Source organism: Betta splendens, chromosome 14, assembly GCF_900634795.4.
Source record: "Betta splendens chromosome 14, fBetSpl5.4, whole genome shotgun sequence".
NCBI lineage: Eukaryota > Metazoa > Chordata > Actinopteri > Anabantiformes > Osphronemidae > Betta > Betta splendens.
The window spans coordinates 13,811,184-13,834,895 of record NC_040894.2 but is presented as its reverse complement, the minus strand read 5'-3'; the positions used below and the strand labels follow the sequence as shown (position 1 = coordinate 13,834,895).

The following is a 23,712-nucleotide window of genomic DNA, read 5'->3' as shown; positions in this document are numbered from 1 at the left end:
CCTCTACCTGTACTTCTTGGAACATGATAGTTGATGTGACTCATTGGAGTCGACTCATTTAAAGTAACATATTCATCCTGCTGCAGCCAGGTTTCAGTGAGACAGAACAAATCTATGTGATGGTCACTTATCAAGTCATTTATTAAAAAGGATTTAGATGAGAGAGATCTGATATTTAATAAACCACACTTTATTAGCTTACTGTTACTTTGTTCCGTAAGAGGAACTGTTTTGATGTTTTTTAAATTCTGGTAAGTCACTCCTCTTTGATTTGTTTGTGACTTGTATAGTTTATGTCACATTGTTCAAGAAGAGGAATGTCAGTGTCAAAAATCCTAATTGCTTCCCTTGTGCTTGTTTTAATGAGTGGCTTTCCACCGCAGGCGGACTGTGAGATTGTGATGCCCCTTCTCTGTTAGGCACCCACAAACCGCTGGTGAAACAACGCTTTCTTTTCTCCTCACCCTTCTCCATCCATGTAGGCTGTCGATGCCTCGTTGGTACATTACATGCCAGTAGTTTCTTGTTTCTCAGAGGATGGGGGTTGGTCCTGCCCTCAGAGCAGAGACTCCCTCAGTCCCATGTAAAAACACTCACAGACACACACTTCTGCTGGAATCATACAGTCACACTAACAGCAAGAACGGGAAGGATGAGGAGATTTCATTGGGGGAAGAGGGTGGGATCTGTTGAGAGGGTGAGTGACACAGAAGGGGGGAGAGAAGAGAGTGTGGAGAGTAGAGCAGAGGGAGGCTGGGTTTGTTGTCAAATAAGCTGCCCCCCTCTTCTGCCACATCTCCGCCTGTGAGCACTGGAACATGGAGGGAGCTCCACAGCCCAAGCCCTGTCCATTCATTCAGGGATGCAGCGGTCATGTGTGAACGGCAGCAGACCAGAAAAGAGCGTTTTAAATCTGCCTTAATGAGATCCTGAGCTCAACTGCAGCGGAGGAGAAGGCTACATGCAGAGAAGTGGATGTTAAGCTGCTTAAGACTCCGGTTAAGGTCTGAACATTTTCTCCGATTGTCACTATCCTTTTGAACTATGTAATAAGAAAAGAGATGCGCTTCCTAGTTGTATGTGTGAAATGATTTATTAACTGTAATGTCATAGAGTATACGTTGAACAAAACAAGCTTCAGACGACTTTTTAAGCTTTTTGGTATCTGACTAAAGACAACTTTGATGTTGCTAGTGGTTCTTTAAAAGTTGTATAGTTGACTGTTATAAGTCTGATCTGCTTTGCATCAGTACAGTCATGATTTTATGCTCAGTGATGTCAGTGCTGCTTCTTAGTTTGGTGACATGCAGACTGTCATTCATGTTTCTTCTCAGCACTACTTGAATGGTCATCAGAAAGTCTTCCTAGTATCTGACTCTTAACTGATTTGGAGAAATAAATTCCACAGAGTGACTCCTGTGCATTGTCAAAATCTCAAATGTATTTATTTTATTTTATGTGTGTTAATAAACCCATAAACACAAAAAAACTAAAAAAAATCTCAATATATATAGTACATACTGTATATACTGTAGATCTAATACGATTTCCCAAGAGACAGTACTCACATTCTCACATACAGATTTGCAGTAACACCTAGTCAGTAATTCAGTTGCAAAAGCAGCATACTATATTTGTGTCACTTTGTGGTTTGTATCAATCTATTAATCCATCAATCCATTAGTCCATAAATATATCAATCCAGGGACAGTGTCAGTCCAAAGCATCAAAAAACAAAATAACATGGTTTTCACACTGTCACAAAATAATTATGGAGTACTGTATGGATTACAGCTACAATGACTGGAGCTCTTATTAACATGTGATAATTGGAACTGTGACATACTTTGAAGCTGATTTGACACTTTGAGGATGCTGGGTAGTTCATTGTATAGTGATTCAGACAAGCAGAGCACGTAACGTTTAGCACTGGGCAGACTTATCACATTTTCCTCCGTGGAGTAACTAAAGACAACAAACTTTGAATCGGAATGTTTGAGGTTGTTTTTGTCCCCTTGTAAGACAGATCAGATCAGAGGCAAACTCTCTCCTCGGGCAGAGGAGCAGATCAATAAACACAACAGAGCCTTGCAAAACCAGCACTATCGTCCTGCGAAGCAGGATGCTGAATCCTCGAAAGCTCCCGCTAAAATTCTGCTTCTGCTGCACCATCATCAAGATTGGCTTGAAGTTTGGGCCTCTAAACCCCCCTGCTGCCCACAATGGGCTCCTCTTCACATCACCCACAGTGCTCATCCACCCCCACCTCCCACACAATCACAGCGGATCAGGTGAGAAAGAAGCTAAACAAACTTCATCCAACAAAGGCTGCAGGACATGATGGAATCAGCCCAAAGTCTCTGCTCCCCAGCTTTGTGGTGTCCTCCAACACATCTTCAACCTGAGTCTGCAGCTGGAGAGAGTTCCACTTAGGTGGAAAAGGTTATGCATTGTGCCAGTGAATAAGATGCCACATCCCAGAGTCTTCAACTACCTCACCAACCGCCCCCAGTACGTTCGCCTGCAGAACTGTGTGTCTGACACCGTGGTCTGCAGCGCCGGTGTTTCACAGGGGACATTCCTGTCTCCCTTCCTCTTCACCCAGTATACCTCTGACTTCAGGTACAACTCAGAGTCCTGTCATCTCCAGAAGTTCTCTGATGACCCTGCTATTGTAGGATGTATCAGGGAGTGGTGGACAGCTTTGTGGACTGGTGTGGACAGAATCACCTCCAACTGAACACCAGTAAAACTAAGGAGCAAGAAATCTGGGAGTGCTGTCAACCCTCTCACTAATAAAAATGAAGTGAAAAATGAAAATGAAATGTACAAATACCTAGGACTGTACTTGGACAATAATAATAACTAGACTCAAAAAAGAATTCCTCCGCTGTGTACAAGAAGGCTCAGAGCAGGATGTACTTTCTGAGGAGGCTCGGGTCCTTTCTGTCTGCAGCACCATGCTGGGGATGTTCTATGAGTCTGTGGCAATCAATGCAGTGTTTTACGCTATGGTCTGCTGGGGCAGCAGCATGAATGCAGCCGACAGTAAAAGTCTGAACAAACTGATCAGGAGTGCTAGTTCTGTTCTGGGGGTAGAACTGGACCCCCGTAGCTGTAGCTGAGAGGAGGATGCTGGTCAAACTCCTTTCTATCCTAAACAACACCTCTCACCCCCTACACAGTGTGCTGGCTGGACAGAGGAGCACCTTCAGCCAGAGGCTGATTAGTATTAGGTGCTCCACAGAATGCCACTGGAGATCCTTCCTACCGGTGGCCATCAGTCTGTACAACTCCTCCTCTCTCTGTAAGGGGTGATCTTCATCTGGGCAATAACATGTATAATAAAACTTTAGTTAGTAATTAGATGTAATTAGACAACAGTAATTAGACTTGATGTAAGTGTGTGTAAATGTGTTAGCATTAGTAACACAAATAACAGCGTCCCTTCAACTAAATGACCCATCGTAGAGATGCTGCTACTAAACCTAATGCATAATTTTGATAATTCCTCCAAACACATTATTAGCAAATTAGAAGATTATAATACTGAGCGTGTGCGTTCACTCTGCTTCTGATTGTGGCTACTGATTGTATGTGTGACTGTGATTAGTTTGGATGTATATTTATGTCAGCTGCAGGATAGTGTTGGCTCTGTAGGTGTGTGAAACATTTTCCATCCTTGGAATTCAATAGAATGGAAATGAATTCAGATTTAAAATACAGATAGTAGGCATGAATCAATACATCTCATATTCTAACCACTTAAATTCCAAAGCAACTTTAATCTGTTTAATACAAAGTTCAAAACTAGTTTTGCTGGTCTTTTTATTTCCCACCAGCTCTATTGTTCTTGTGTGTAAATATCAGGACATGTCTTAGTTAGTCAGGACAAAAGCATACATCAAGGCAAAATGACTGTGTACTACATCGGCTTTGACAATTTAAACAGAATCGTTTTTCTTGCTTTGATCATGACAATGGTTGGATTAGGCTTATTATGAGCCCAGAAGAATATTCCTTGTGCTTGGTATTTGTGCGTACACTGTGATTTAGAAAAAGCTGATTTGGCATTTGCCTCTGTCTGCTAATTTAATAATTCTTCATAAGAACACCACACTTATGATTTGTACCGTACAGGCACGTTAATAGGAATTATTACTTGGACTGTGCGCATATTCAAAAAAGACTTTTATTTTTATGATTGCCTCAGGGGGAAACATGCATGTGAGTATTTACTCCATCAACAAGTTTAGTATGCAAAGGTGTACATGGTCCAGGTTTTTACAGCAGCATCGTTTTTTTTTCCCATTGTGTTTTGTAGCTATTAACGGCCGTGGTGCAGTGATTAGCACGTTGCCCTCCTGTCGCCCAGGTTGCGAAAAACCTGCCAAATCTATCATGCAAATCATTTTCTGTAGTGATCCCTTAGGGGATAAAGCTGAAAGGAGTTACCTTTTTTGTAGCTATGAACAACATTTGCTGTCTTATGGTCAGAGGGGATAGATATGAATGGTCTCACGTTAGGATGCAGCTGATATTTCAATGTTTTTATAGGATCCTTCATCCTTCCTAAGAGTTACATCCACATATTTGTGTGTACGGATTTGCAAGCGAAACCTAATAATTTTAAACAAACACACACACACACACACACACACACACACACACGCACGCACACACACACACACACACACACACACACACACACACACACACACACACACACACACACACACACACACACACACACACACACAGAGAACAGGGAGGGCCCAGGGAAAAAAATTGAGCTGTTCCTCTTCTAATATTTATCGTTACAATTGTTAATTAGACATGGTTGACTTGTTATTCTGACATGCTAATGCTAGGTTACTGGCAAAGTAAATAATCCTATAGTTTTTTCTAATATAGCTCAAATATTCTATTATGCAACATCTAAGCCAGCACTTATCACAGCATTATCATTGAGCTTTTAATGCTTTTAATGCTTTTAATTCCAAACCATGACATAGCAGAACACTTTTATACTAGTGGACAACATTTGAAAGATTTAGTCAAACATTGCCATGCTTCCTCATTATGCACATGACATGTACTCTGAGGCCTCCTGTTCATCCGAGAACCACTTTAGATTCCCCATTATGACTCCTTTGAGAACCTTTCCTTTCGTATGCTTGTCAGGAAATGAAAGCAGAGTGAATAGAAATGGCCTTACTGTATGACTAGTGGACCATGTGACTTACAAAGCTGTTTATACCTCAGATGAATAATGTTATGCATGGCTCTCATCCCCAAGCAAACATTCCATTTGTTACACTGTGGACATTATTTATGTGATTTATTCTATTGTCCTCTTGCCATCGGCTTTGACAATCTTAGCTTTTGTTTTTGCAATGAGAAGCGGCATTCTTCCACAGAGATGACCTACTCTGTCTCTGCAGGGGTTGGCACTGAGGACATTACCCTATCCGGGGATTGGCTAGCAGCCGTCAGATGCCGTGAACGAGATACGCTGATTGTCACTCCAGCTCTGGGGCGTTTCAAGAAGGAGGTTTAACAAACTCAGAGTTTCCACAAAACCTCCTTCTTGAAACGGGCCCCTGGTGTTCGTATGTGCACCGATCAATCCCTTTACATGTAAGTCACATGAAGCACAGCAGCAAGTCATTGTTCATTTGTGTAAGTAGGTCATTTTGAGTTTGTGTAATGACTTGATCAACTTTAATTGTGGTATAATAATAGTAATAATAACAACAACAACAACAATAACAATAATAACTAGAAATAGTAATTTCTCGAGAAATTACGTGGGAGAGCTGATCTGGTGCCGCAACGATGACAAACGCTGATTAAGCTGCTGACGTCAAAAAGTTGACTACGGCAAAACGATGAAAACGATGAAAACCTTGACAAAGATTAAAACGATGACAAAAGATGGCGATTAAAAAGATGATGATTAAAAAAGATGACCAAGGTCATACTATGACAATATTAAAGAGATGACAATGATTCAAAAGTTGACCACGTTTAAAATATTAAAAAGTTGACCAAGGTGCATTGTTGACAATCATAAATAAGCTGACTATCTTTTTGATTTGAAGAAAGTATTTGTAAATAATTACCTAACTGTGTAATAGTTTAATAACTAGTAGAAATTTACCAGTCAGAAACAAAAATCTTGCCATTTAAGGTAATAAATTACATTGGTGCTTTTATTTTGAAAGGATTTAGAGGTTGTGTGTGGGCGATTACTAAACTATAAAATAGTCATTAGATAGTCATAGTTTATCATTCAATAGCAAGAATAGCCCTATTAAAGCAAAAGATTTAGATTTAGCCCTTTCAGAATAAAAGCACCCTAATAAGTTTGTGTCTATTTACTGAACTCTAAAGTAGTCCCATTAACAATTGGTAAGTATTCAGAACCACAAATTTTTTAATCAATCTTGCCATTAAAGGTAATAAATTGTAATTGGTGCTTTTATTTTCAAAGGATTTAGAGGAAATGTGTGGGGGTAATAGCATAACTGTCAATTAGTCTTTAATTACCCATTAATAATCATAATTACCCATTCAAAGGCAAAAACAGTGCAGTTAAAGCTAATAATTGGCATTGGTGCTTTTATTTTGAAAGGATGTAGAGGAAGCACGTGTGGGTAATTACTAAACTGTTAATCTATCTTTAAATAGTCATAATTACCCATCTAAAAGTTGAAATATTGCTATTAAAGCTAATTATTTGGCTTGGTGCTTTTATTTTGAAAGGATTTAGAGGAAGTGTGTGCTTAATTACTACACAATCCAATAGTGTAGTTGAATAATCAGTAATAAGCATGGAACTGCTGTCTACACTGAGCATCAGCAGTTTGACCTGTCAGTGAAATCTGCAGCTGCGCCGTCGCCATGGAGACGAAAGGCGGGAAAATCAGGCTCACTCTGCTCTGTAAAAGCAGAGTTTCACCCTGTATAAACAGGCTTGTTCCAGCTAAACCATGATAGTTATCACAAAAATTATTTCATTTTACGAGTCCCAAGGCTTCAATGAGCAAATGGTGTGAATTTTATGTTTGAGGATAAAAGCTTGTAGCCACAGTGGCAATTTCAAAATATGCCTCCTCTGTTTTTCTCCCCAGACGTCTGCCGAAAATTATCATTAGAGTCAATGGGAGAATTTCGGGATCTCTCTGCGCTTTGAGGTTGATAGCGACTAAAGTATAGGTCTGAGGGTATATCCAGACACATCATTAGAAAGAAGACAAGTATGACTACGATTTAGTAAAGTAATTATGTTGATAGAGTAAAAATTGTGGCTGTAGTGACGAGTTAGAGACAGAAGTTCTGTCTTAAAAAAGCGCACCTTCTCACTGTAGCTGTGACATCACGCACTCTAACTGACCCAATACACACTAATTGAAAAGCTGAAAATTTAACAAAAACCACACCATATTTAAACGCTCACAAGTCGAAAACTATAAAAGATACGAGGACGCTGATTTACACGGAGAACGCTGAAAGATGATAGACGCTTTTGACGTTGAAATGACGTTTCTACGCCAAGTATGACGATGACAGAAGCTGACGAAAAGAGGCAAGTTGACAAAAAGTTGAACGATGATTCCCATAGACGACCATTATAAAAAAACGACGGAAAACGTTGAATAACGTTAAAAGTTGAAAAGCTGAAAACGTGAAAAGTAATAGCCCCCATCCCCTAAAGACGACACACGTTTAGAAAGTTGAACGGCGATTCTACGACGAAGCGTTGAGACGATGAAAGCGACCGAAAAACGGGGTGAAATAAGAAGAAAAACTAGAAAAAGTAATTTCTCGAGAAATTACGTGGGAGAGCTGATCTGCTGCTGCAACGATGACAAACGCTGATTAAGCTGCTGACGTCAAAAAGTTGACTACGTCCAAAAGTTGACTACGGCAAAACGATGAAAACGAGGAAACGATGACAAAGATTAAAACGATGACAAAAGATGGCGATTAAAAAGATGATGATTAAAAAGATGACCAAGGTCATACTATGACAATATTAAAGAGATGACAATGATTCAAAAGTTGACCACGTTTAAAATATTAAAAAGTTGACCAAGGTGCATTGTTGACAATCATAAATAAGCTGACTATCTTTTTGATTTGAAGAAAGTATTTGTAAATAATTACCTAACTGTGTAATAGTTTAATAACTAGTAGAAATTTACCAGTCAGAAACAAAAATCTTGCCATTTAAGGTAATAAATTACATTGGTGCTTTTATTTTGAAAGGATTTAGAGGTTGTGTGTGGGCGATTACTAAACTTTAAATTGTCATTAGATAGTCATAGTTTATCATTCAATAGCAAGAATAGCCCTATTAAAGCAAAAGATTTAGATTTAGCCCTTTCAGAATAAAAGCACCCTAATAAGTTTGAGTTTCTATTTACTGAACTCTAAAGTAGTCCCATTAACGATTGGTAAGTATTCAGAACCACAATTTTTTTTAATCAATCTTGCCATTAAAGGTAATAAATTGTAATTGGTGCTTTTATTTTGAAAGGATTTAGAGGAAATGTGTGGGGGTAATAGCATAACTGTCAATTAGTCTTTAATTACCCATTAATAATCATAATTACCCATTCAAAGGCAAAAACAGTGCAGTTAAAGCTAATAATTGGCATTGGTGCTTTTATTTTGAAAGGATGTAGAGGAAGCACGTGTGGGTAATTACTAAACTGTTAATCTATCTTTAATAGTCATAATTACCCATCTAAAAGTTGAAATATTGCTATTAAAAGCTAATTATTTGGCTTGGTGCTTTTATTTGAAAGGATTTAGAGGAAGTGTGTGCTTAATTACTACACAATCCAATAGTGTAGTTGAGTAATCAGTAATAAGCATGGAACTGCTGTCTACACTGAGCATCAGCAGTTTGACCTGTCAGTGAAATCTGCAGCTGCGCCGTCGCCATGGAGACGAAAGGCGGGAAAATCAGGCTCACTCTGCTCTGTAAAAGCAGAGTTTCACCCTGTATAAACAGGCTTGTTCCAGCTAAACCATGATAGTTATCACAAAAATTATTTCATTTTACGAGTCCCAAGGCTTCAATGAGCAAATGGTGTGAATTTTATGTTTGAGGATAAAAGCTTGTAGCCACAGTGGCAATTTCAAAATATGTCTCCTCTGTTTTTCCTCCCCAGACGTCTGCCGAAAATTATCATTAGAGTCTATGGGAGAATTTCGGGATCTCTCTGCGCTTTGAGGTTGATAGCGACTAAAGTATAGGTCTGAGGGTATATCCAGACACATCATTAGAAAGAAGACAAGTATGACTACGATTTAGTGAAGTAATTATGTTGAAAGAGTAAAAATTGTGGCTGTAGTGACGAGTTAGAGACAGAAGTTCTGTCTTAAAAAAGCGCACCTTCTCACTGTAGCTGTGACATCACGCACTCTAACTGACCCAATACACACTAATGGAAAAGCTGAAAATTTAACAAAAACCACACCATATTTAAACACTCACAAGTCGAAAACTATAAAAGATACGAGGACGCTGATTTACACGGAGAACGCTGAAAGATGATAGACGCTTTTGACGTTGAAATGACGTTTCTACGCCAAAGTATGACGATGACAGAAGCTGACGAAAAGAGGCAAGTTGACAAAAAGTTGAACGATGATTCCTATAGACGACCATTATAAAAAAACGACGAAAAACGTTGAATAACGTTAAAAGTTGAAAAGCTGAAAACGTGAAAAGTAATAGCACTAATAAAGAGCGAAGATATCAATAGTGTGAGAGCTGTTCAGCTCTCCCACTAATAATGTTAGACTTTTAGTCAAAAAGCTAAAAAGAAAGCCGGTATTAAGTGAAAACCCCCTTTCATACATAATTATCCTTTAGTTCCCACTGCACTAGTCTCACCTTTTACACGTCCAGCCATTTAAAAAAATATAAAATATACAAGTGTGAAATACACTTGTAGCTGACAAATCACCATAAGGATTTAAGGGATAGGCAGCTGGATTTAGCTGCCATTAATTGGGGTCTAATGAAAACATGGAGCTCCCAAAACTCTTCTCTTCTTCTGACAATTTTCTTTTACAGTGGCTGTGAAGCAAACTTCAAACCAAGCATGAACAATTTGGACTTTTCAAACTTGTTTATGACTGTGTCGGCCACTTGCCTGGAGGATTAAAGACGTGCAAGGAACTTGTCTAGCTGTAATTAGATTTCACCCAGTTCGCAGAGGGGCTAAGAAAGACCCGGCTGAATAATAGCCAAACCAGAAGGTGGTCATTAGCGCTGTTTGTCATCATCATGTCGTACAGTATGGCCTCTCTTGTTAGCGCTTATTTGCCTCTATGTCCAAGCTCTTTTATTAGCCTCCTTTCTTGTTGCATCTATCTTATGTCCTACAGCAGCCGCTGCCATTTGATTCTGATTAGACAAAACTGGATCGAGGATTGAGGACATGTCTGCATGTGATTTTATATTAGAAGAGGTCCATACGGAATAAGTCAAATCATACATTTTAAACACCCAGGGTGGAGTCTTCATTAGCTTGCCACTCTCCACTTATCCACTTATCGAATGGGTCAAGGTGGCTCTGTGAAATCATCAGGTGTGTGATAATGGATGGTCTTGACCTTCCAGTACCATAGCCTTGGCTCAGATTACCTCGCTATCTTTTTCTTTCTATCTATGTTAGCAGCTGCTTTCCTTGCTTGCAGTCTAAGCAAGGAACTCCAAAGTATCTCTCTCTCCGGCCACTTTCTCCAGCTCTTCTGGTGGATCCCCATAGCGTTCCCAGGCCAGCCGAGAGACATAGTCCTTCCAACATGTCCTGGGTTTTTCCCGGGGCCTCCTACCGGTAGGACATATCCAGAACACCTCCCCAGGGGTGTCCAGGAGGCATCCAAACCAGATGCCCGAGCCATCTCAGCTGGCTCCTCTAGATATGGAGGAGCAGCAACTCTACTCCGAGCTCTTCCTGGGTGACAGAGTTTCTCACCCTAGCTCTAAGGGAGTGCCCAGCCACCATGCAGAGGAAACTCATTTTGACCGCTTGTATCTGCGATCTTGTCCTTTTTGGTCATGACCCAAAAATGACTATAAGTGAGGGAAGGAACGTAAATTAACCAGTAAACTCTCTCATCACGACAGATCGGTACACCAACCGCATTGCTGCAGCAGCTGCACCGGTCCGTCTCTCAATCACACGCTCCTTTCTTACCTCACTCTTGAACAAGACTCCAAGATACTTGAACTCCTCCACTTGGGGCAAAGGCTTTCCTCCAACCTGAGGAAAGCAAACCACCTTTTTCCAGGTGAGAACCATGGCCACAGACTTGGAAGAGCTGATTCTAATCCCAGTCGCTTCGCACCCAGCTGCAAACCAACTCAGCACATGCAGCACATCCTCCACCACGGTAAGGCAGTGGTTCAAGGCGGAGGGATTGTGCCCGTTTCTCTTCCGTAATTAGTCAGAAAAAGCCAAATTGCTTTTCCACATAGAAGTTCAAACTTAAACCTCTGTCAAAGATTTCCAGTAATTTTAGTATTTGACTGATAAAAGCACTGGGATTTATTTCCACCACTATGTTTGCGTGTGTGTGACTGGTTTAAGTTCTTGTTCTTGCATCACTAAACTAAAGCAGCATCCATGTACCCAAACTGCTCAAGTTTAGACTCCATTGAGCCTCAAATTTCAAAGTAATAGCATCACTTGCTGTGCCAACCCAGTTATCCAGGTTTGCTGCTTGGTGTTGAGATGATATTATAAACCTGACTCCGGCAGTATAAAAGCTAAAAATTGGCTGTTCTGTTATGTCATGTTCTGTCAAGGCATTTTATAAATGCAAATGTTGTATGTATGTCGACCACTATATTTACTAACACGGCAGCTGACAATCATATATTTCTAGGCATAGGTTGTAGTAGTAGTAGTAGTAGTCATTGACAGAATTTTCTCCATTGTATGTGTGGTGGTGCAGTTGCTCACAGACATGAGACTAATTCATTTTCAAATGAATTTTAAATGCGATGTGCATGGGTGATTAGAGTGTCAGTATCAATGGCACACTGCTCAAACGTGACCCTAAGAAACCTACCCACATTGTGTTAATTTTACAGCCCAACCTTTGATCTCAACCTAAGGTTGATCCTTTGTAATCAAGGATTATTGTGCCTAAAGATGCGTGATTGACCAGCAGATGATCAGCTACATGAGGTGTGTGTGCTGCTCAATATCACCTATATCGAAAATAAACAACTAAATATTGTACATAGAATTTATGTTTATGTATTGTTGATATTATTCTCAACATGTTTGCATTGCGATGCCGGTGACTGAATTCTAATTCAAATGTTTGTTCTTTCTATTGATTGCAGGGAGCGAACATGTGTGTTGGCTGTAGATTTAGGTGAGACAGAGAACAAACAAACAAACACAGACTCACACACACACACACACACACACACACACACACACACACACACACACACACACACACACACACACAGTGAGAACCGACCAAAATGTACAGATGAACTTTATTAATATGTCCTCACTTTAATAAGAAAATACATTTTTTGGTTCTCGGCACGGTGGGTCAGTGGGTAGCACTGTCGCCTCACAGCAACCTCCCTGGGTTTGATTACCGGGGCACCAGAATGCCTTTCTGTGTGGAGTTTGCATGTTCTCCTGGGTTCCTCCCACGGTCCAAAGAAATGTGGTTAGGTTAATTGGTTACTTTCCATTGCCATCACATTGGTGTGTGAATAGTTGTTTGTCTCTGTTTGGACCTGTCCAGGGTGTACCCCACCTTTTGCCCCTAGTTAGCTAGGATAGGCTCCAGCAACCACCACGACCATGCATGGGAATAAGCGGTTAAGAAGATGGATGGATGATTCTCACATTTCAATGCAATACAAGTACACACACTCCACTCGATAGGAGAGTTTTAAGTATAATAGTTTTCATTTCATGAATAAAAATGTTGTGCAGTTGTGCTGCTGTGAAAATTGGCTTAAACATATCAAGACATAGAAAAAGAATACTGTCCAACCCTAAATGGAATTCATGGATTTTGTTAGAGGGTTTGACTGAAAACCTACTAAGTTGAAAATCCATTAGGTCTGTCTTTGTGTCATCAGCAGCAGAACGTCTGACCCTTTCCACTGCAACCCTCCTTAAATCATTCCTAATGTTTTCTATAGTGCAACAGTAGGCTTTCAAATTAAGCAAAGGGAAAGCTTGGAGCAGTTTCTGACCTATTTTCTGTTCTGCAGCAGCTCCAGCAGGCTGAGGTTGCCTCTTAACAACGTACCTCCTTCCTTGCAGTATGTGCCTTGGATCATACCAATCATCATTGGATCTCAGAGAACCGGCACATTCATTCACATGATGAACAGAGAGCGCCAAATATAAGAGTTAAAGTCATAGATGCTTCCTTTTAAAATGTTAACTCACTGGTGAAAGATGCCCTGAATGGCATCAATCAAAATCCCATGGAGTTTTAGTTGAATTCTGTGTTGTAAAAATATGAATATGTAGTCGACAAGAGAGAAATAAATATATGCAGACAAATAAAAAATAAATCCTAATGCATTAAGAACAAAGCCTTCAAAATTTTGTTAGATCAAAATTCATACTGGAAAATCGATGATAGCTGATTTCACAGGCCTCAGGTTTTACGATTGTGCACATTATTAATCGTGTGTGTTCCACAGGTACTGTAGCGACATAACTCGGGTCTGACCCCGGAGATGCTAAAGAGACGAGATATCATCACTATAGTGTTGATTGTGTTGCCTTGGACACTGCTCATCACTGTGTGGCACCAGAATGCTGTCTCTCCTCTCCTTGTCGTTCAAAAGGGTACGGATGAAATTGATCTTTGATTAAAAAGTGAACAGCATTTTTTATTGATATTTTAATTAACACATTAGAACGGATTTTCACATGCACAAGATGAACAGGTTGGACCAAACATAGTGTGTAATTATGATTCCTCCTGGCTAGATGACAGACAGGAGGGTCAGGCCAAATCCAGGAATACTTTTGCTTTCAAAGAGTCCTGCTCACTTCAGAACCGAGACATTGTTGAGGTGGTGCGTACTGAGTATGTCTACGGCAGGCCTCCGCCCTGGTCTGACATCCTGCCCACAATCCACCTCATCACTCCCACTTACAGCCGCCCGGTGCAGAAGGCAGAGCTGACACGTCTTGCGCACACTCTGCTCCATGTGCCCAATCTGCACTGGATTTTGGTGGAGGACTCCCAGAGGAGGACCACTATGGTCGGCCATCTCCTTCTGGAGACAGGACTCAACTACACCCACCTGAACGTGGAGACACCAAGGAACTACAAAGTTCGGGTGGACACCAAGAACCCGAGAGTACCCCGCGGCACCATACAGAGGAACCTGGCCCTGAGGTGGCTCCGGGAGGCCTTCAGCCTCAATAACAGCCAGCCTGGGATAGTCTATTTTGCAGATGATGACAACACATATAGTCTGGAGCTGTTTGAAGAAGTACGTTAAGGAGATCATTAGTGTTCTTTTAAAGTTAAATGTTTGTGACTTGTATCCCTACCTTTTATTTTTTTTACCAGATACGCTCCACCAAAAAGGTGTCAGTGTGGCCCGTTGCCTTTGTGGGTGGCCTTCGGTTTGAGGCCCCTAAAGTAAACACCCTGGACCAGGTGTACGGCTGGAAGACCATGTTCGACCCACATCGGCCTTTCGCCATCGACATGGCTGGGTTTGCAGTGAACCTGCGCCTCATCCTATCTAACCCTCAGGCATACTTCAAGCTACGTGGGGTGAAAGGAGGATATCAGGAGAGCAGTTTATTAAAGGAGTTGGTGACTCTGAAAGACTTGGAGCCTAAAGCTGCTAACTGCACTAAGGTAGGAAATGGAAGGTCTTCACATACAAGTGCTGCAGCTGTAAATGGTCATAAAATCAAATTATGTGTTGTCAGAACCTTGACTTTCATAAGTTTGTTTCAGATTGCTTAAACTCGTGTTCTGCCTGCAGGTATTAGTATGGCACACACGGACCGAGAAGCCTGTTCTGGTGAATGAGGGCAAGAAAGGATTTACAGACCATTACGTGGAAATATGATACAGGTAATAGTAAAGATTTAAATATACAAATGACTGCCTTTCCGCACTGAATATATTCGTGAAATGAGCCAAGGGAGAATCTTGGCTAATACGCTTTATGAAGTCTGAGATTTGGTCCTTATTTGGTCCTAAATATGTTATGCAAGTAAAATATTCCCTGTTGCAGACTTTGTTGTGAGGTATTTGCAGCATGCTAGGGGTGTGTTTCTACAACACGTCATAGTTTTCACTTTACAGTGAAATATCTCGATAATGCTCTGAATGTGGCGCAGAGTTTACTGCAGATTTCTATTGGTTTTGGTGGCTGACCTTTGTTGCAGCACCATGAGGGATTCTCAACTTCTGCCTTTAGTATTATGTCTTGAATTAAAATGATAACTTATCTCATTTAATGCCTTGGGCTTAAGGTTTTTAGGTTTGTGATAAAAATTCCTCTAATATTATTGACATCTGCCTCAGTCATATATGCTAGATATGATGGTAAACTTGTTTAAATGCTAATGTCTGGGTCAAAGCACCGCTGTGAATATTGCTGTTTTCATGTTGTTAAATCTGTGATCATCTTTAAAATGGAAGTATGTACTTTAGAGCTTAATCTGTGTATACATATTATAGCCTGGTTGTTTTCCCAAAGTGTAAACTGTATTGTTTCAGGGAGGGATTCAGTGGATACATTTCTACCTGGTTCTTAAAGTCAAAAACATTGTGACATAGCTGCACTTCATGGAGGCGCTGTACAGACATGGAGGAACCCCAGTCTGCCCCAGGAGAGAGCGCAAAGCCACATGCACGTGTCAAAGCGCAACTGCACAAATACAAGCTTGTCTGTTCTGCTCTGAACACCAGCTAACACCGGACAGGTTCGGCTGAGGTTCTTCTTTGGTGAGCCGAGACAAATGGATGTGGCACGATTCATACTGCAGGAATGAGACAGCCACATTGGCCACACCGGTGAAGGGTCCAATCAGCACCAAGCACAGCCCTTTCGCTCTGGAGCAACGTGGCTGCCAGGCACAAGGCTACACAGAGGAATAATGGGGCTTATTGTCTTATGTGAGTCAGCACTGACTGACAGACTGCACTGTGGGAACTGAGCCTTCCTTACTTGTACTGTACACTGCTGAGCTGTTCAGATTAACAGGACTAATTGAGAGCCCTATAACACGTGTTCAGCTGCCATGGTGCTCTTGATGAGAAGACATACACCCAGAAACACTGAGCGATCCTTTATTATGGTGTAACAACATTCTCTGTTACAGTCATTGACTCCTGTTACACTTGATGTGATATTACTGCACTATTTAGGAGAAGAGACAGTGCTGTCATCTGTCATCAAGTTAGTTAAGGTCCTGATGAGTGAGGTGAAGGTTTTTGTGTAGAATATTATTATTGTTTTGGTGTAAATAGCACTATTCACTTTATCCATGCTCATGAGAGACAACTCCATATGAAGAAATGAGTCTAGAAGCTGTGTTGGCTACACAGTTTAATTAATGGAGGCCTGGAGGTGACGATGTCCAAACACGCTCACCTACACTCACGCTCTGTGACCTTGTTGCAATTGAAATCTGTTCACGACACTTGATGCACAGCCAATGTTTCTCAGTTCAGTAATTACTTCCTGACACATTCTAGAGACTATTCACACAAGCAATACAAACCTAACAACATGGCAAACCTACCATTACCTAACTCAATGATCACTGCACTGTAGGAATCTGAACCCAGTGAGTCACTGTAAATAACGAGTTTATGTGACTATTTATTAGCTGTGTTTGTGTATTATTAGATCTAGATATTTTAGAAATACCACTATTAGAAAAGGATACATATAATAAAGTTAATATTCCTGAATTTGACCTGGTGCTATAAGCAAAAACCAATGCCCATGTGTCCAGATGGTTGCGGCTGTCACTGGATGTCAGTTGCCATGCCCAGGTCAGGCGTGTTCTCAAAGTGCACCCTGTAGTCGCCCTCTTGCTCCTCAAACACAATGACCTTATTCATTCAAACAGAAGTGAATGTGAGGCTTTAGAAAGTTCATTCAAAATAAAAAACAAATTCAGAAGTTCTAATTGTGTTACATTTTCTAACTCTTTTATTTTTTTCCTGCTGAGAGTAAAACCAAAATGCCAGTTCTAATCCCTAATAGTACGTAAATTATCCAAAAGTATTAATCTCCCTACCGCTGCCTCACTAATGATGTTACACATTATTATTACATATAATGTTAATTACGAAACTTTACAGGTGATGTTGTGTTTGGCAATTTGGCATGGAAATGATAAAGAATGTTAATCCTACAATGATAAACTATATCTCTGATAAGTGTTGGTTTGTGTATAAATTTACCTGGTTTATTCCACTGTTGAGAAAGGGACTTGGAAGGTAAAGCGTCTGCTGGGGGCCAATGGACCAGTACCGACCCAGGTTCAGGCCATTTATGAACACAACGCCCTTTTCCCAACCCTGTGGATTTTCAATATATGCATAAAGAAAACACACACAAAAATACACGCACTGTAAACCCTGATTAGTTAACAGAATTAAAAAAATATATGGCAAAAGTAAGTTAAGTTTATGAACTGTGGATTACATGCTACATATTCTTTTTGGTTGCTATGAAATAGGTATTACTGAGTTTAATACAATGAATGCAAACTACTCCACTTAAAACTTTATGTTTATTGCAGAAATTACCAAATTTATTTAACTTAAAATATGTATAGTGGCAACTATGTTCTTCAGTGGCTTCACCTAATATCTTAAGTAAAAAAAAGGTAATGTTATTTTAATTTAATTTAAATCATTAAACCTAACTACTGAAACTGTAAAAAAAAAACAAATGGCCTTTTGCTACTGTATAATGCTTAGATGAACAGTTTTATTTTGGAACACCAGAACACATCGCAGCACCATGAGGCTCACTCAAACCAACAACATCTTCAGCACAACCCAAACATCCCCCAGAACGCTCAGCAACACGGAACCCCTGGGCTGCTACAATATAATAAACAGAACCCCCCATTATAATGCAATTCTCAACCAGCAAACTGTACCTATGCCAAACAAAATACTATACGTATAGTACCAAACATTTGTGTAAAATCAAAAACTAAGAACTAAAATTTGCAGCATTATATTCTATTCAGAACTAGTCATATGTTGATTTTTTCAATGTCTGAGAGAACTACAGCCATCCACCAGTTAGTAAGATGGCTGAATTAAATGATACCATGTTAATAACGTTAATGCATGTTTTTAATACAGTTTTGAAACAGCCAATCACAGTGTTTTAAATCATGTCTCCATGGAAACACAAACATGTGATCACCACCAAAACTTAGTGTTGCTTAGTTAATGTCAGTAACTTAGCAAGAGCAAAGAGATGTAGGACCCAAAGGCACAGCACGAGAGACAGTACTTGAATGAAAAAAGGCTTTTATAGCATCTATTCCAAGAACACGGCAGGCAAAAACGAGGTCAGGCAGGCAAGGTCAAAACAAGTAATTCCAAATCAGGCAGAGGTACCGACAGGAACTAGGTGAAAATGAAATCACGAACAAGAACTGGTACTGAGTTATCCACTGGCTGGTGAACTAACGAGACGCTGGAAGGTGGTGACAACATGCAAGAATCTGGCAGAGGAGCAAAGTGAATACTGAAGACTATATAGCAGAATTAATGACTGATTGATTACAGCTAGTGAATCGTGTGACCGGTAATATCAAGTAGTCGTGGGTTTACAGTATGGTAAAAAAAATGCTTTTGAGACATACCGGAAGTTTCACAAATGTGTCACTTGGGTACCCATACGCAAACAGCCTCCCCATGAAAAACCCGGGGAAACTGGGAGCTTCAGAGAGAGTCTTCCACGGTGCCTGATACAGACTGAGAAAAGGCGTTCAACTAAAACGCTAAACAAATTCCAAATTAAAAACAAGCACAATGCATTGAACTCAGTAAAGCATACAAACCTATCAATAAAGCTGGGTTTCATCTCCAAGCTGTATATTGTAAAATCCCGCAAGGGGATATTGTTTAATAAAATGTCTCCCACAAGGCCTGTAGGAACACAAAAAGAGATCGGTATGTACACTACACAGTTTATTTAACAGCAGGCAAAGCAACAAGCCGCAGTCAACCATCAGTTACCTTTACGCTGTTTGTCAAGGTCCCTACCCTGATGAACCCGGCCACAGTTTTCCACCAGTAAACTTAAGGTACGTGGGCCCTGTAAGGATAAACTGCTTTTATGTATTTGGTGACTTTTAACAGCATTCATTATGGGATTTCTATTGTGCCACATGACTCCATACCTTACTATCAGGCACTGCCAGCTCTACACTCCGGCGTTTAAAAAGGCCGACATATCGTCTCGCGACAAATACCTAGGGACAAATATCACAGCAAAACAGATCTAATGATGCTTAAAATGACCATATGCTCTTTAACATAAGTTGCTCCAGTCCTGACATTGCACATGATGTATAATATATACTGGCTGCAGGTTCCTGCAATGATACTTATGTGTGGTGTTGAATTACAGTACTTTGCCTTGTTCCTCTAGGACTCACTAGAGCACGATCACGGATGTTATCTCCAGACTTCAGGCTTCCTCCGCTAGTGATGACAGTCTCATACAGGGTGTATCCATAGGATTGGCCGTTCCCATTGTTTAGAGGAAGATTTTCCATGTTTACTGGCTTGAATGACTTAAATGGCTGCAAAAAAAGACTCAGATGATAACTGTGTCCTTTTCATGATGCCTATAGGCTGTAAATAATTTGACAGTACAGATGAAGCCTACCGCCTCGGTAAAGCTCAGAGCGTCCCATAAGGACAGGTGCTGGTACATGATTGCTGCTTCATAAGCTGTCTTGTAGTGCAGGGCTGGCATGACAGGTAAACTCCTACCTCCTGCACAGAGATGGCAAATATCAAACAAGCAAATCCCACCCTTTATTGTAATATTTGTGTTTAGCTTACTGCTGTATTGGGACAGTAGATCTCTAAGCAGATGGTATTTCGAAGTATACTCCCCAGCTTCAGACAAGGGAGCATCATAATCTGCAAAACAGAATCACTAGCGTCCTGTAGATGAGCTGTGTTGCACTGCCACCTGCTGGGGGTTTAAAGGCTACGCTGTCCTCTAAATGAACAAGCAGGGGCATACATCTGGAACATGGCAGTGCTACATCATACTATCTTTGGGATTTTGCATGAAAACAAGCAGCATACATCTGGAACATGGCAGTGCTACATCATACTATCTTTGGGATTTTGCATGAAAAGGCGCAGCTGATTTGTTTGTGGCAAAGCATATGACAGAGTTGAACTAACCATAGCTGGGGACTATTGATTTGTAGGAAGGATCGGTGAGGGCCCCGCTCATGAAGCCAAAGCTGGAGCCTCCGTGGAACATGTAGAGATTGACTGACATGCCTCGTCTCAGAATCTCCCTCACAGTGGACACCATGTCTGACATGACAAACAAACGATAATATTCCCTTTATTGCAAATCTGCAATTAAGTCTCTGTCCAAGTTTAGTGTGTAATATCTAATTATATATTCCATCATTTCAAAATGTTACACTTTTTGCGACATGGATTTACAATATGCTAACAAATTGAAGATGCCCCCAATATAGTGTCAGTTTTACTTTACATACGATACAGCAAAATGCCATAGAATCAGATATAACAATAATAATAAATAACAATAAAATAAGAAAACAAGAATAAAAGAATAAAATAAAAAAAGCAGACCCTACCCTCTGGGGGAAGAACATGGTGTAGGTTACCCCACATGTCGTACCATCCAGTCCAGTAGTCCATAACAATGGCAGGGCTGTTGGGCTAACAAGCAGAAAATAACAGCAAAAAAGTGTAAACGACAACACGATTAACAAACAAGTTCCCTCCAGCATCCGCTGTAAATCTGACAAAAAATAAATAAATAAAAAGCTGTGGAACATACCTGGATCATGTTCAGATCTTGGATGTCTCTCTGATTTAACTTTTGCAGCTTTATCGCTCTGAGGACTACAAGGTATAATGTCAAAAAGTCAGGTATGGTTAGGTTTGTGTGTTACTGTTCTGTTTTACTGTTGTGAGTTGAATTTAATGTATTTTACCTCCATTTACACCCCCTGATCTTAATTTGTTGTGCAGGTCTGATGTGAGCAAGAGCTCGCTGATCCCTCTAGACTGTAAAGCCTAGAAACAAACTGGCTTAAGTTAAAGGACATCATCAGTAATATGTGTATTCAAGTAATTATTAAAACCTATTACCTCTTTAAGAAAAAGCATGTATCCCTCATCCTTTGCAAAGGATCCATACTCATTTTCGATCTGAACAGCAATAATGGGGCCTCCTTTCTTAAACTAAAATAACAAACATTTTATCATAAGTTTAGCATTTTCCATAGAAAGGATCTAAAACGCACCATAACTAGTGACCTGCAGAGGTACAACTTTTGGTATGAGTTTGTCAAAAAATGTGTTGACAGCGTCAGTGAAGCCTGGGTAAGTGGTCCTCAGTCTCATGTTGTTATCACGAAGCAGCCAGCTGTTAAGTACAGATAACAAGATGCTTAGTTTTGAATCAAGCCTCTTAACTTTAAGAGCAGAGCACAAACGCTACCTTGGCAAACCTCCTAGGTCCAGCTCAGAGGAAATATAGGGCCCTGGACGTAAAATCACCCACAATCCTAATTCTGCAGCAAGACTGATATAGGCTCTGGAACCAACGCAGAAATAAAACAATTTGAAAGTGTCCATCTGCACAAAGACAAAGTCCAGACTGCAAGTTAGGCTCTATATCTTATTGTCTAGGGAATGTGAAAAGTGCCTGGCAACAAGAGCAGCCAGCTGAGGCATCAATGCCCCTTCACTTATCACCGCTATGTAGTTAAATGCTTAATAAGTCGCTGTTGTTGTGGAGATGCCCGTGTTGTCAGGCGGTGCGCTGCCCCTAGCTGCTCCTGTGAGCACTGAGTCTTAGATGATGAGAGAAACAGGAGGGTTCCCAGAAGAGGCCACTTTGATAGAGGTATCTTTATTCTTATTGAGGTCTTTTCAAGGTGCTTTGGCACTGCTGAGAGCACAGACTCTTATAGTGAGTAATCACAAGTGTTCTGAGCCAAAATACTCCTTACTCTAAATCCAACTGCATGTTGAAGTTGAAGCACCCCCTCTCTGGCTGATGCAGACTCCATGGCACATACCTGCAAGAATACTTGTTGTCAGTGACCCAAAGGTTGAAGTAGCTGAGACGCTAAACATAAGCAGGGCGGTTTTCCTACGTGGTGAGGGTGTTGATGCCGCAGGCTTTCATCTTCAACAGCCGATCCCTCCAGTACGCCCTAGGAACACGGAAATAGTGGATGGATCCCCCGAGGATGTGGAAGGGCTCTCCCTCCAGGGTGAGCTGGGAGGAGTTGGCATTCAGGCCGAAATTCTTGGTCATCCTCCATCCCCCCACTGGCATGCTGGAGGAGGGGTTGGGGAATATTTGTAGAACATAGTCTATTGTATTTAAATTGATCACATGCCATGGCTGAATTTGCAGACATCTTGTGGTGACCAATAACAAGAGGCAGAAACAGATGAATTTTAATTTTTTCTCTGAATGATTGCTAGATAAGTTTACCAGTTTGTATTAAATATTAAAAATAATAGTATATATCTAAAAATTAAAAATGTAGCACGTTACATCACACACCAATTGCTTAAAAATAATTTTCTAAATGTCCCTGTAACTCCTTATTGTCACGCTATCCCTAATATTATCCACATCTGTACACAGTGAGTAGCTTATCTCGCTGGCAACATAACAGATCCTATATGCACTTTAAGGAAGTTCTAAAATTTGATATACTCCCTATATAGAGTCCTGACTCCATCAGGGATATTTTGAACAATGACATTTGAACTTACCCCAGATATCGGTACATAATGAGTCCCGCAATGCACAGAACCAGAAGTGCATATTTCCTTTTGTGCGCATTTCTTATCCGCAGAACAACCATCGATGGTTTAAACAACCCCTTGCAGTGACACAGGCAACAACCGGGGTTAAATCTGCGGCTGCGCGCCACCTCCTGGGCGTGTCCGTGAGGAAATTGAACACAGCTCGTCATAGCCACTATTTAAGTCGCGGTTGATACCTGTCTTAGATTAATTTAATAATATAACGCTATTGTAAGTTATGATGCAAACGCAGAAACGTTCGTTACTTCTATGAAATGTCTGTATTGCAAATAGAATACACGTTTAAGTAAGACTTTTCATACTTTAATCACATACGTGTGTTTACACATTTGTATTGTTGCTTAACAAATGCTTAGTATGTGCACTCTAAACTGCCATGCACGTGATAACAGCAGACATTCTTATGTTAAGGAAAGCAGCTTGTTCGTTCCGCCATATTTACATAAAGTTGCAAAACATTAGAAACATTTGGACCGATCTTAACATAAGCTCCAATAATTACAATTTCACTACTAATTAAAAACGTAAACAGTAGAATTTTCATTCTGGAAACGTCAAATAACATTTTGCTGTGTGTTGCCCTGCGATGGACTG

The 23,712-nt window shown here is 40.5% G+C and overlaps 2 protein-coding genes across 19 annotated transcripts; one reads left to right on the top strand and one right to left on the bottom strand.

The window, feature by feature from the left end:
* Positions 1 to 724: 724 nt before the first annotated feature.
* On the top strand, positions 725 to 17,451 carry b3gat1b (beta-1,3-glucuronyltransferase 1 (glucuronosyltransferase P) b). 16 transcript variants are annotated; one of them, XM_055502153.1, is made up of 10 exons: positions 726 to 1,004; positions 5,445 to 5,640; positions 10,772 to 10,862; positions 11,156 to 12,221; positions 12,383 to 12,414; positions 13,724 to 13,871; positions 14,016 to 14,527; positions 14,608 to 14,904; positions 15,035 to 15,126; positions 15,778 to 17,451. In XM_055502153.1, exons 6-9 carry the CDS (start codon positions 13,760 to 13,762, stop codon positions 15,119 to 15,121), a joined length of 1,008 nt encoding a protein of 335 aa, XP_055358128.1. In that variant the 5' UTR covers positions 726 to 1,004; positions 5,445 to 5,640; positions 10,772 to 10,862; positions 11,156 to 12,221; positions 12,383 to 12,414; positions 13,724 to 13,759; the 3' UTR covers positions 15,122 to 15,126; positions 15,778 to 17,451. The 16 variants fall into 16 exon arrangements, with proteins under 16 accessions (XP_029028994.1, XP_029028995.1, XP_055358128.1 ...); XM_055502152.1 differs by lacking the exon at positions 10,772 to 10,862; XM_055502146.1 differs by having other exon boundaries at positions 10,772 to 12,221.
* LOC114869178 (beta-galactosidase-1-like protein 2) lies at positions 16,337 to 23,267 on the bottom strand. Of its 3 annotated transcripts, none has more exons than XR_008692486.1 (19): positions 23,065 to 23,267; positions 22,431 to 22,616; positions 22,284 to 22,352; positions 21,770 to 21,865; positions 21,586 to 21,694; positions 21,418 to 21,510; positions 21,261 to 21,342; positions 21,104 to 21,168; positions 20,898 to 20,982; positions 20,467 to 20,604; positions 19,934 to 20,193; positions 19,701 to 19,847; positions 19,443 to 19,514; positions 19,279 to 19,357; positions 19,101 to 19,188; positions 18,903 to 19,014; positions 17,476 to 17,592; positions 16,953 to 17,121; positions 16,337 to 16,449 (listed from the first exon to the last, which is right to left on the bottom strand). XR_008692486.1 is itself a non-coding variant. In XM_029173145.3 (19 exons), the coding sequence occupies exons 1-19, from the start codon at positions 23,265 to 23,267 to the stop codon at positions 17,035 to 17,037; spliced, it is 2,019 nt and encodes a 672-aa protein (XP_029028978.1). In that variant the 3' UTR covers positions 16,337 to 17,034. The 3 variants fall into 3 exon arrangements, 2 of the variants coding, with proteins under 2 accessions (XP_029028978.1, XP_029028977.1); XM_029173145.3 differs by having other exon boundaries at positions 16,337 to 17,121; positions 19,934 to 20,043; positions 20,113 to 20,193; XM_029173144.3 differs by having other exon boundaries at positions 16,337 to 17,121.
* Between the last annotated feature and the right edge of the window lie 445 nt (positions 23,268 to 23,712).

Excerpts from the sequence above, each read along its gene's own strand:
- b3gat1b (XM_029173162.3), top strand. The coding sequence starts at position 13,760 with ATGCTAAAGAGACGAGATATCATCACTATAGTGTTGATTGTGTTGCCT. Across the intron at positions 14,528-14,607 it reads GTCTGGAGCTGTTTGAAGAA|ATACGCTCCACCAAAAAGGT; the intron begins GTACGTTAAGGA and ends TTTTTTTACCAG. Across the intron at positions 14,905-15,034 it reads AAGCTGCTAACTGCACTAAG|GTATTAGTATGGCACACACG; the intron begins GTAGGAAATGGA and ends TTCTGCCTGCAG.
- LOC114869178 (XM_029173144.3), bottom strand. The coding sequence starts at position 23,267 with ATGACGAGCTGTGTTCAATTTCCTCACGGACACGCCCAGGAGGTGGCG. Across the intron at positions 21,169-21,260 it reads ATCAGGGGGTGTAAATGGAG|TCCTCAGAGCGATAAAGCTG; the intron begins GTAAAATACATT and ends TATACCTTGTAG. Across the intron at positions 19,189-19,278 it reads CCTTGACAAACAGCGTAAAG|GCCTTGTGGGAGACATTTTA; the intron begins GTAACTGATGGT and ends GTGTTCCTACAG.